This window comes from Pelobates fuscus, chromosome 1 (assembly GCF_036172605.1).
Source record: "Pelobates fuscus isolate aPelFus1 chromosome 1, aPelFus1.pri, whole genome shotgun sequence".
Taxonomy (NCBI): Eukaryota; Metazoa; Chordata; class Amphibia; order Anura; family Pelobatidae; genus Pelobates; species Pelobates fuscus.
In genome coordinates, this window is record NC_086317.1 from 203,223,590 (window position 1) to 203,236,124 (window position 12,535).

General features: G+C 40.5%; 1 protein-coding gene across 1 annotated transcript in view; it reads left to right on the top strand.

The window, feature by feature from the left end:
• LOC134608379 (monocarboxylate transporter 7-like) overlaps positions 1 to 11,740 on the top strand; it is a 29,243-nt gene extending 17,503 nt beyond the window's left edge. The window contains exons 4-5 of the mRNA XM_063451187.1: positions 6,368 to 7,111; positions 11,355 to 11,740. Coding sequence (XP_063307257.1) covers positions 6,368 to 7,111; positions 11,355 to 11,740 — 1,130 coding nt within the window. The remainder of the gene's footprint in view (positions 1 to 6,367; positions 7,112 to 11,354) is intronic.
• Positions 11,741 to 12,535: the final 795 nt, after the last annotated feature.

Genomic DNA, 12,535 nt, shown 5'->3' on the forward strand with positions numbered 1-12,535 from the left:
TGTGGGAATTTTGCAATACAACCTTTTGAAAGTCCACCACATTTAACCTGTCCAGCTGCAACAAAATTGCAAAAATAAGGACCCAGATGCAAAAAATCTGGACTATTTGTTCCCTGCTTTAGAAGTCAGCAAGAAAATCATTAAAAACTCCAAGGTAGTGCAATGTTTATGTATGTGGAGACTGTCCAGTACAACAGACAGCAGCCACAGGGATTTTTTTTTTCTTATTTTATCCGTCACCTGACTTATTCCTAGTTTGAGCATTTCCTGTAAACAGTGTGCAGCCATCAAAAGTGTTACCTACCATGCTTGCGGTCACATGACCGGTAACCCCATTACTCCTGTGGCATCATAGGTTTTCCCCTTTGATAACGCCTTTGTGGGCATCATCTGAGTATTTTGAAGTAGTGGTCATGTAACCACATTGATTGGGAATCACATTTCTGTGTGATTCCAAGTTTAACCTCTATTTTTTTTATTCTTACGTGGGGCTATTATTTACATGTTTTGTTAATTATGTTATGTTCCCCCTCTTTGAGAGCTAAGATTGTCTCTGATGATATCATTGTGTCAGGAAATTGACATGTGATCTCTCATGAGGAATTTTATTTTTGTAGTAACCAGAAGTACCAAACCAATTAGTATGTGATATTGTGTTTTGTAATTGAATGATTTAATTCTATTTTAGTTACATATAATTATATCATTATTGTACTGTCACTGTTGTGACAGAACACCCTGTCACTGAAAATATTTGTTCGTATCCTTTTTCCGTTCCCATTCGGTAACCAAACAAAACCACAAATGTTCCCTTTTTATACCCCCTGTACACAGCCCACCTTGGAGCCTGTTAACCCTATTGACCTCTCTTGACACCTCCATCATCGGTTCACACCTAATTGTTTCAAGTGTTCTGCTGGGTGGCCGCCATTCACATGAACGAACATGTGGGAACTGAGTCAGAGGCCATCTTGTTGCATGAAAGCAGGGAGTGGTGTTCGAACCTCGAGTGTATAGAACTAAAATGGACAGACTAACTTGCAAACACCGCTGAACTTCTATCCTCGCCTGCTCCCTTTCCAAACATCTCAGCAGAGCGCTGTTCGGTAGGATTGTTTGCAAAAACTAGGCGAACAATAGCTACCTAGGAACAAGATAATCTGTTTGGTGCTTTATTTGTTTTGGGACTTCCGAAAGTGACCAACCACCTCCACTTTTCCTCTGGAACTATTTTGGGCAGACGCCACGTGTGCGGTCAGTCAAAACTTTACCCCGGTGGCGACTCCTCTGTATTCGTGGGATCTAAGCGCTATTTGGACACTTTGGGCGCTCGGAACCAGGCTATTCGGGAATATAGGACTTGTATCCCCAAGGGGTCCCTTGTAATATTGTATTTGTTTTGGGGTGTTATGTGTTTTACACATGGTACCTCCGTGCCTGGGAGATAATAAGTTTAAGCAAAGTACACTCAGTTATCTCCCAGACACAGGGACACCAGGGAGGAGTTTGTATTGAACTGTACTCTGTGTATAAATTGCATGTACCATGGCCCAATAAACCAGTTCACTCCCAGCATTATGTCTTGGCTAATGTCTGTGGGGGAAAGCTATAATCATTCAGCTTGCTAGAATCACTCAGCAGCTATAACCACTGAATCCAGCGCACCAGAGTTCCAGAGAGGGGGAAAAGGAAATCCTTGGCAGCGAGACCCGTGTCCCTACCTGGGTGGCTGCCACATCTAGTGGCAGCTGTGGGATTTTTCTTTTCCCCAAGAGTGGATGCTGAACCCGGAACTAGCAGCAGATGGAGAATGGCTACGAGCAGCTCAAGCGATCCACATTGAAGGATGTGCTGGAGAGGCAGGGATGAAATGCTAAAAACATACGGAAAAGGGCTTTAATTGCCGAACTAATGAAGCTGGACCGAACCAATCCCAGCGTCGAAGCAGTTTCACGAACACTGAAGAATCCGAACAGATGCGGGACGATCGGTTTCGCTTGGCCTTGTTTGGGCCAAACCCTCCTGACAAAATAATAATGAAAGTACTGGCGGACTCGGTTGCAGAAGCTAGAGCCAAGCGGGAATACCAACTACACTTAGCCGAAATACAGTGTTCGGGAGCTCCGCTGACTGAAAGCCCCACTCCACAGCCAGAACGGAGGAAGGTACCTTTCACAGCCTTAAAAGCATTTCAAGAGACAGATGAGATTGATGGAAATCTCACAGATTTTGAAACCAGTGCGCTCTACACAAAGTACCAGAGGATGACTGGGTAATGATACTGGCTGGAAAATGATCAGGATGAGCTGCTGAGGCATTCAGGGCCATACCAGATGGGGAGATTCATCAGTATGAAAGATAGAAAGAAGCCCTGCTAGCCAGGTATGCAGTCACCCCTTAAGCATACCGCAGGCGGTTTATGGAATTGCGAAAGGAGGATAAAGACTCCTATGCAGAATGCCGCCTCCACAGAGATGCCTTATACTGGCTTATACTGGATATAGGGTGCCCAGCCTTGTCGGGAGAGGATATCCTACAATTATTCTTAATGGAACATTTTTTTAACCTACTTAACACAGATCTGAGATAGGAGACTGCACACTTTACCAGAGGCTGCCCGCCTGGCAGATGTATACACAGACACCTGAAAAACTGAACGACCACCAGTAAGACCTGCCCCCGCACCGAAGTTGCTGCTCCAGGAACCTCCAACCAACTTCAACCACCTTACAGGGGACTACTTGGGAACCAAACAGCACCAACAAAGACCGGGCCCAGATGCTTCCGATGCCAGCAACTAGTGCATGTAAGGTGCAACTGCCCACTGGAACCCCCAAGACCCTCGTGGGGTCATACCAACCCTGTACCACCCAGGTCCACAGACCACTGCTTAGAAGCAGAGAACACGTATCCCTGGAAAGAGTCCCAGCCTATACCAGAAGATCCTGGAGAGTATTAGATGAAGCTGATCCTGTTCAGGCTGCTACCATGGACAACCCTCAACAACATACACAGTTGGTCATTGTAAACAGACAAACGGCTAGGGAACTGAGAGACACCGGAGCTACCCTGACATTAGTACAACGCTACTTGGCTCGGGACAATGAACATACTGGATAATCTGTGGCCATTAGGGTAGCCGGGGGCGCTATTTACAGACTACCCACTGGCCGAGTTCACATGGATTGGGGAGCTGGATCCAGTACTGTGAACGTGGGGATTATGAAAGACTTGCCCGCGGAGGTACTGCTCGGGAGTGATTTGGGGACCCTTACCTCAGCCTACGTTACCAGGAACACTGCGGAAGCTCATCCAGTAATTACTCATCTTCAAGCCCGGCTGGCTCACGTTCTGAGGAGATCCAGGTAAGCGATGACTCCCCAACCCCGACAGTAGACCTGGCCTAGTTAGCTTGGGACACCCCAGAGGAGTTTGGGAGGGAGGCAAGGGAAGACCCACACTCCAAAATTATAGGACCCAGGCAGACACCGAACAAGGGGGTTTAGAGAGGAAAAAGTTTATTTGAGAACAGGACAGGCTATATCGGTTAACAGAGAATCATAATAGAGGGGCAGCCCCATCCCAGAAGCACCAGCTTGTAGTACCCAGGAAGTATCAGCTGGAACTCCTACGGATCGGACACAATGTACCTTCGGCAGAACATCTGGGCATAGGCTGGACTTCTCATAGAGTAACCCAGAACTTCTTTTGACCGGGAATCAAGATGTTCAGCAGTACTGCCAAACTTGTGATGTTTGTCAACGGGTGGGAAAGAACGGAGATCACCCCGAGGCTCTGCTGCAGTCCATGCCGATCATTGAGGAACCATTCAGCCAAATAGCGGTCGATATAATAGGAACCCTAGTGAGACCTAGTCCCTCCGGTAAAAAGTATATACTTACCATAGTGGACTACGCTACCCGCTATCCTGAAGCAGTCGCTTTGACTAACATCCAAGCAGAAACCGTAGCAGATGCACTGATCTGGATATTCTCTCAAGTAGGTTTTCCCAGGCAGATCCTTTTGGAACAGCGCACCCAATTCACAGCAGACAGAACTCATCAGCACCTTTAACTCTCTTCTTCGCCCTGCTGTGGCCACCCCCCAAACTAACCTTACAGCCGATGCTTTGCTTGCTACTTTACTGACAAGATTGAACCGCTACGAAAAGAATTCTCCCCACCTTGCCATTCTCTTTCTCAAGCGCACGTAGATCATGCCTTTCCTGCCCTTCAGACTTTCTTCCCGACTACTAAACAAGAGGTGGCTGCGCTTCTCCTTTCCTCTCGCCCGACTACTTGCCCGCTCGATCCTGTCCCATCTCACCTTATCATATCTCTCTCCCCTGTTCTTGTGCCTCCCTAACACACATCTTCAACTGGTGGCAGCCAGGTGGCAGGAGACAATGCCCGATTACTGCGGTGGAGTCTAGCTTTACAACCATACAACTTCACCATACACTACCGGCCCAGCAAGCAGAACGGGAACGCCAAAGGGTTGTCAAGGCAAACTGAGCTCACCAACTAACGAGCAAGTCTAGACATATCGAAGTTGACCCGAAAACTGTTAAGCCATGTCTGCTGAAGCACCATACAAGGGGGGGAGCAGTATGACAGAACACCCTGACACTGAAAATACTTGTGTGTATCCTTTTCCCGTTCCCGTTCGGTAACCGAACATGAACACAAATTTTCCCTTTTTATACCCCCCAGTACTCAGCCCACCTTGGAGCTTGTTAACCCTCTTAACCTCTTTTGAGGTGTCTTTTGACACAGAGACGCCGAAGAGGAGTTTGTATTGAACTATATGGAGACTCTCTGCTGGGGGTCTGTGTATACATTGCATGTACCATGCCCCATTAAACCAGTTCACTCCCAGCATTAAGTCTCGGCTAATGTCTGTGGGCGAAAGCTATAACAGCTATAATCACTGAGCAGCTATATCACCAAATCCGGCGCAGCAGAGTTCCAGAGAGGGGGAAAAGGACATCCTTGGCGGCGAGACTCGTGTCCCTATTGGAGTGGCCGCCAGATATGTATCGATAGGCACGATCTTAAATTTATGACTTGAAAAAGGCCAGTGTAGGCTGAAACATTGTCACCCTGTTTGCTGTAGAAATAAATATATAACTATGGCAGTCAGCTACTGCTCTTATCAATACCTCATCCACTGAGCAGAAATGGAGGGATAATGGTATGTTCCACCTTGTATTTTTACTTTATTACGAAGTCCCCACTTTATACAGGGGTTAGTGTAGCTGTACAAAGAACTTGTCCACTACCTATCAAGTGAATTATGATGGTGGAAAAATAACCCTCCAGACAATTTAAATGTCTCCCACATGATGCCAGGTGTGGGTGCAGGGGGTGGGGAGGTGGCTATAAACTTAATGGTGTATTGACATGAATTGACTAGGAAATTACTAAATTTAGGCAAAAATAACTAAAATGGGGGTAAATTTGTAATTCCCTGGTGAGTCCCTAACATTTCACAGGTTTGAGAATAAACTTGTTACAGTGGCAAAAAAATTTTGAATGCTGGAAAGAGATTCTCAGGGCTATTTAATAGAGTGAGAATTCAGAGTGAATTTAAAATTTAAGGCCAAAGTAGCTGAACTGAAGGCATTCCTGCTTAAGGAATTTTCTAGTTCATCTATTTTTAAAATGAAAAGTGACATTAGAAAGAGCCACACGTTATATGGATATAACATGGACACAACATTAGAATTTCAGTGCTATCTAGTAGTTTATAACGCTGTCGTCAAGCATTTGTGACCAGCCCTCTTTTACTTTTAATAAAAAAGGTGTGTTTAAAATGGCTTTGCCACTTGAAAAGTGTCTTAAATCTAGTCTAAAAATGTTTGGTCATAGAACTACTTTTCAGCAGACTGCGAAGCACAATTATATGGATAATGACTGAATGCTAGTGAATTGCAAACCTAATAACAAAAATAGCCAAGTTGTGACTATACATTTCTTTTTCTTTTTATTTTTTAAATGTGGTTTGCAATTCACAGTTTGGTGAGTAAACCCAACAACAAACAAAACTGTAGTGAATTCAGGAACAGTTCTGCAAATTGGGAACTGTGTTTCAACTCAATAATGATCCCAGTTTGGCAATGTTTGACCTAAGCACTGTAAATTCCGTTTCTAGTTAATCATTGCTCCTTTTTTATTATTATTATTATTATGATTATCATTATTATTATTGACACTTATATAGTGCCAACAAATTCTGTATAAATGAATACTAATATGAAGAACGTTTTAAGGGTTTTAACTATGTAAAAACATATTGTGAGATTTATATTTTTCTGATGATTCTTTCCCACTTACATGCTCATAATGCTTTTTTCTTTACTTTCCAGCTTATACTGCACTTATGCAATACATGGGCTGGAGAATTTGCCTGTTCGTCATCGGAGCTCTGCAACTTGTCATCATGGTTTGTGGATTCTTGCTACAGCCAATCATTATTATACCAGAAGAAGACCCAAAACAACATTCAGAAGTTGATAATAAGGACACACGCATTACTATAGACATCACAGATTCTGTAGACAATACAAAGGCAAAGACTGACATGCCCAAAGAGGAGAAGATGCTTGAGCCAGTAGAGTCTGAAAAGGATGAGCTTGTACTTGATTTTTCTGTATTGAAAAATACTAGCTTTATATTTTACACACTATTTGGATTATTTGCTGTCTTTGGCACTTCTGTACCTCCCCTATTCATTATTCCTTACAGTGTAAGTCTGGGCATACCTGAAGAACTTTCAACACGCATTCTTATCTTCATGGCCTTTGCTGAACTCCTCGGAAGAATTAGTGGAGGCCTTATCATGCACAAGGAGCCAATTAATAAGATTTACATTGAACTGACATTTGTCATCCTGCTGTGCCTGGCTCTTGTTGCCATCCCTTTTGCTCATACTTTTCTGGGACTGATGGCATGTAGCTTCTTTTACAGCTACATTATGGGAGCTGTTGCAGCAACTTACATTCCGCTGATAGGGGAAAAGGACATTGTTGGCATCGAGAAGATGGAATCAGCAGTTGGAGTCTTTGTCTTTATTCAAAGTTTCACATCACTGACGGGACCCCCATTAACAGGTAACTAATACAATTTGTTATAATTTTTTTTTTTTATCTCCCCACTAGCCCATGAAGTCACACAACAAGACAAGCACTTGGTTAGCACCAGCTGTGCATGGGCCAGCACTGGGCATCCTTTGATCTTCATTGTTGGCCTCTGCCAATGCCCACTCCAAAATTTAAAATAATGATAACCTGCAATACTCTGAGTGTCTCCACAGGGCTCGTTTCCTTGTGCCATCATAACAGAATCATATATTGTCTACAATGATTAGAGTCACCCTATTTTGAGTATTTGAATGAGCTATGCAACACTGCGAACCCTGCAATATGACAGATGTGACTGTTTTGGTCAGTCCAGCATCCTCTGGAAAACTGTTTATAAACTCCACAAGTATCAGGCGCTGTGTGAATGTGTAATAATTACATCTGACTCAGTGCCTGCTCACTAGTTCATAATCCTAGTCCTAGTTTTATACAAAAAAGCAGGAATGTTTGCACTGATGGAGCAAACACTGGGGCTAAGAATTCTGTGAAATATATGTTTAACCCCTTAACGCCGTTACGGCGTTCTATGCCGTCGCGGCTTTAAAGGGCTTTAAAGCCGTTGCGGCGGCATAGAACGCCGTAACGGCTTAAGCCCCCAAAAGATCGCAGCTACTTACCTCCGCCGCGATCCTCTTCTGGGGGGCTGCCTGACAGCCCAGGCAGCCCCCCCATGGCAAATGAGGCCCCCGGGGCGATCACATGGCCCCCATAGCTGGCTATGGATCTGCCAGCAGGGGGACTGTCTAAAATATTAGACAGTCCCCCTGCTGGTAGGAAGAGTAAAAAAAATGTATTAAACATGTGTAAAATTAAATTAAAAGTATTTATATATATATATATAATATGTATATATATTATATATATAATATATATACATATTATATATATGTAACGTCATACAAAGTGTATTTTAATATTAATATTAGTATATATATTAATATTAAAATACACTTAGAATGACGTTACATATATATAATATGTATATATATTATATATATAATAGATATATACACATATATTATATATAAATACGTCTAATTACAATAATAAATAAATAAAATAATAAAATAAATAAATAAAATATTGAAACAAAATTTAAAATAAATTATATATGCATATGTAATTTCATTCTAACTGTATTTTGCTATTAATATATATATATATATATTGGTAACATAATACACTTAGAATGACATTCTATATATATATATCTATATATAAAATGCAAATAACCGCAAATATATATATAGAGATAAATACATATAATTACATAAAAGATTACATTAGTATGCACGTAGATTTTAAATACCTATAACCTATACTGTTTTACTCGGGAGACTTCGCTGAACTGAAATATTAGTGTTTAAAACTGGTAAATTTTATTAAAACAATGATATTTTAAGTAAAAGTGAAGTTTTTTGCATTTTTTTCAAACAAACGGCACTTTTATGGACTATATTATTGTTGTAATATGTTTTACTGTTTTAAAACACTAATATTTGTGTTTAGTGAAGTCTCCCGAGAATAACAGTACCCCTCATGTACAGGTTTTATGGTGTTTTGGAAAGTTAGAGAGTCACATATAAGGCTTGCATTTCCTTTTTTTGACATTGAAATTTGCCAGATTAGTTATGTTGCCTTTGAGATCGTATGGTAGCCCAGGAATAAGAATTACCCCCATGATGGCATACCATTTGCAAAAGTAGACAACCCAAGGTATTGCAAATGGGGTATGCCCAGTCATTTTTAGTAGCCACTTAGTTACAAACACTGGCCAAATATTAGTTTTTTGCTTTTTTCACACAAAAACAAATATGAACGCTAACTTTGGCCAGTGTTTGTGACTAAGTGGCTACTAAAAAAAGACTAAACATACCCCACGTTCAATACCTTGGGTTGTCTACTTTTTCAAATGGTATGCCATTATGGGGGTAATTCTCATTCCTGGGCTACCACACTGTCTCAAAGGTAACATTACTAATCTGGCAAATTTCAATTTGAAAATGGAACGTTCTATATTTGACCCTGTAACTTTCCAAAACACCATAAAACCTGTTAATAGGGGGTACTGTTGTACTCGTGAGACATCGCTGATTACAAATATGTGCTTTTTGTTGCAGTAAAACCAGTATTATGACATGTTCAGCTAAAATGTGAGGCGGAACTACAAATTAAAAAAAAAAATTAAATTTCTCACAGTTTTTTTAATTTTATTCATAATAAATTATGTTTCATATATAAATATTTGATATAAAATGAAAGCCCTGTTTCTCCTGAACAAAATTATATATAATAAGTGCATATAATATGAAAGAGGGGAACTACGGGTGAACAGACATATAGCGCAAATTCCAGTATTTGTTTACGTTTTGTTTTGATCAGAACGTGTACTATTGACTCCGTCTTGAAGGGGTTAAATAGCTGGCTAAAAGTCAGCAGGTCTAAACGTTTTGTAAATATTGATGGGAATGTAGGCACCTGGGAAATCAGGCCATGTACTATCCCTTTTGTAGCAAGATAAGTATCAGAAGCACTGAGAAGTTTTAATGGAGGTACAGATAGAGTGAAAAGTTTAGTTTAACCCCTTCAGGACGAAGTCAATAGTACACGTTCTGATCAAAACAAAATTTAAACAAAAACTGGAATGTGTGCTATATGTTTGTTCAACCGTAATTCACCTCTTTCATATTATATGCACCCACACTTATTAGATATCAGTTTGTTCAGGAGAAACAGGGCTTTCATTTAATATCAAATATTTATAATTTATTATGAATAAAAGCAAAAAAACAGTGAGAAATTGTACATTTTAAAAAAGAATTGTAGTTCTGCCTCACATTTCAGCTGTAAATGTCATAATACTGTTAGCTTTTACTGCAAAAAAAGCACATATTTGGATTCAGCAAGGTCTCACGAGTACAACAGTAGCCCCCATTAACAGTTTTTACGGTGTTTTGGAAAGTTAAAGGGTCAAATATAGCACATTCCATTTTTCAGTTTTTTCACATTGAAATTTGCCATATTAGTAATGTTACCTTTGAGACCGTGTGGTAGCCGAGGAATGAGATTTACCCCCATGATGGCATACCATTTGCAAAAGTAGACTACCCAAGGTATTGCAAGTGGGGTATGTCCAGTCTTTTGTAGTAGCCACTTAGTCACAGACACTGGCCAAAGTTAGCTTTCATATTTGTTTTTGTGTGAAAAAAGCAAAAAACTAATATTTGGCCAGTGTTTCTAACGAAGTGGCTACTAAAAATGACTGGACATACCCCGTTTGCAATACCTTGGGTTGTCTGCTTTTGCAAATGGTATGTCATCATGGGGGTAATTCTTATTCCTGGGCTACCATACGGTCTCAAAAGTCAACATAATCAATCTGGCAAATTTTTATGCGAAAAAAATGAAATGCAAGCCTTATATTTGACTCTCTAACTTTCCAAAACACCATAACACCTGTACATGGGGGGTACTGTTTTACTCAGGAGACTTTGCTGAATACAAATGTTAGTGGTTCAAAATGGTAACTTGTATTACAACAATAATATCGTCAGTAAAAGTGCCGATCATGTGTGAAAAATGCACTCTGCACTTTTTGCCTGGGTTGTCAGGTATGTCAATCAAATTTTAACTAATTAAATCACATAATTATGTTAAAATATTACTTAAATATACACATAGAATTTTAATATATATACATATATATGTATTTAAAGTCTACGTGTACACTTATGTAGTTATTTATGTAATTATATATATTTATCTGTATATATATATTTGCGGTTATTTGTATTTTATATATAGATAGATATAGAATGTCATTCTAAGTGTATTTTGTTACCAACACTATCCACCAGCAGGGGGACTGTCTGACACTCCCTGCTGGCAGATCCACAACCAGCTATAGGGGGCCATGTGATCGCTCTTTGAGAGTGATCACATGGCCCCCGGGGGCTTCATTTGCCGTGGGAGGGCTGCCTGGGCTGTCAGGCAGCCCTCCAGAAGAGGATCGCGGCGGAGGTGAGTAAATCGGAGCTGCTGGGGCTTAAGCCGTTCTCTGCCACCGCAACGGCTTTAAAGCCCATTTAATGCGGGACGGCATAGAATGCCGTAACGGCGTTAAGGGGTTAACATAAGTACAAGCTATGTCTGCAGAAGATTATATGGCTGAAAGTAATGTTTCTACTTTTTTGTTTTATTTTCTTTTATTTAGGTTTACTGGTGGACAAAACAAAATATTATGGGTCTGCATTCTACTTCAGTGCTGTCGGGATGGCACTTGGTGCTATATGCTTGGCCTTTGTAAAACCTTCTCAGAATGGTCTGTGCAAGAAAAAGGCACCAGCTACACAAGACTCAGCTGAATTCCAAGATGCACAAGACATGCCAATAAACAATGCAGTAGTAGATGAAAACCCGTCAGGAACTGAGGAAAACTCCAGTACTATAGAGATGGAACTACCTGCCATAGTAAGACCTTGCATTAATGGACAGTGCAAGAAAAAGTCACCCGATACACAAGACTCCACTGAATGTCAAAATGTCCAAGATGTGGTGATAGAAATCCCAGAAATGAATGGAAACCTGTCAGCGGATTGATCTGAAAATCATTGGACACCTTGCCACCCATGGGTTTTCGCATTCTTTCTGTTCATCTGCATACATGTGGCACAAGTTTTCTAAAAATCTACAGTTCAGAGGGGATATGAGAGCTCTATTCAAACATATACAGGGCCAGTCTCTGTGCTACTATTGGTCTTTTTTATTATTATTATTATACTATTTATTAACCCCTTAAGACCGGAGGGCGTACTATTACGTCCTATTATAGGCGGCTCTAAACGCCGCCGGGCGTAATAGTACGCCCTCCGGTCTTTCCTTACTTACCCGGTGCCGGCGATCGCGGTTGGGGGGACTCCCAGGGAGCCCCCCCGCGGCAGATCTTCCTCCTCCGGTCCCCCCCGGCCATGTGAGAGTGAGGTCCTTGCGAGGACCTCACAATCACATGGCAGGGATAGCTGGCTTCTGTATTGCCAGCAGGGGGATTGCCTGTAATGACAGGTGGTCCCCCTACTGGCTGAAAATAAAATAAAATAAATGTTAAAAGTGTAAAAAAATAATAATATATACTTAGATCATATATATATATTATATATATATATATGATCTAAGTATATATATACACATATACATACACACACATACACTGTATAGGTGTATTTCACTATTAATATATATATAATTATATATATATATATTAATATCAAATTACACGTAGACTGATACTGATTAAATATATATAGAATTATTGTTATATATATATATTTATATATAATATAAAAATTTTTTATATGTAAATACGTTAAAAAATAAAATAAATAAAATAATTAAAAA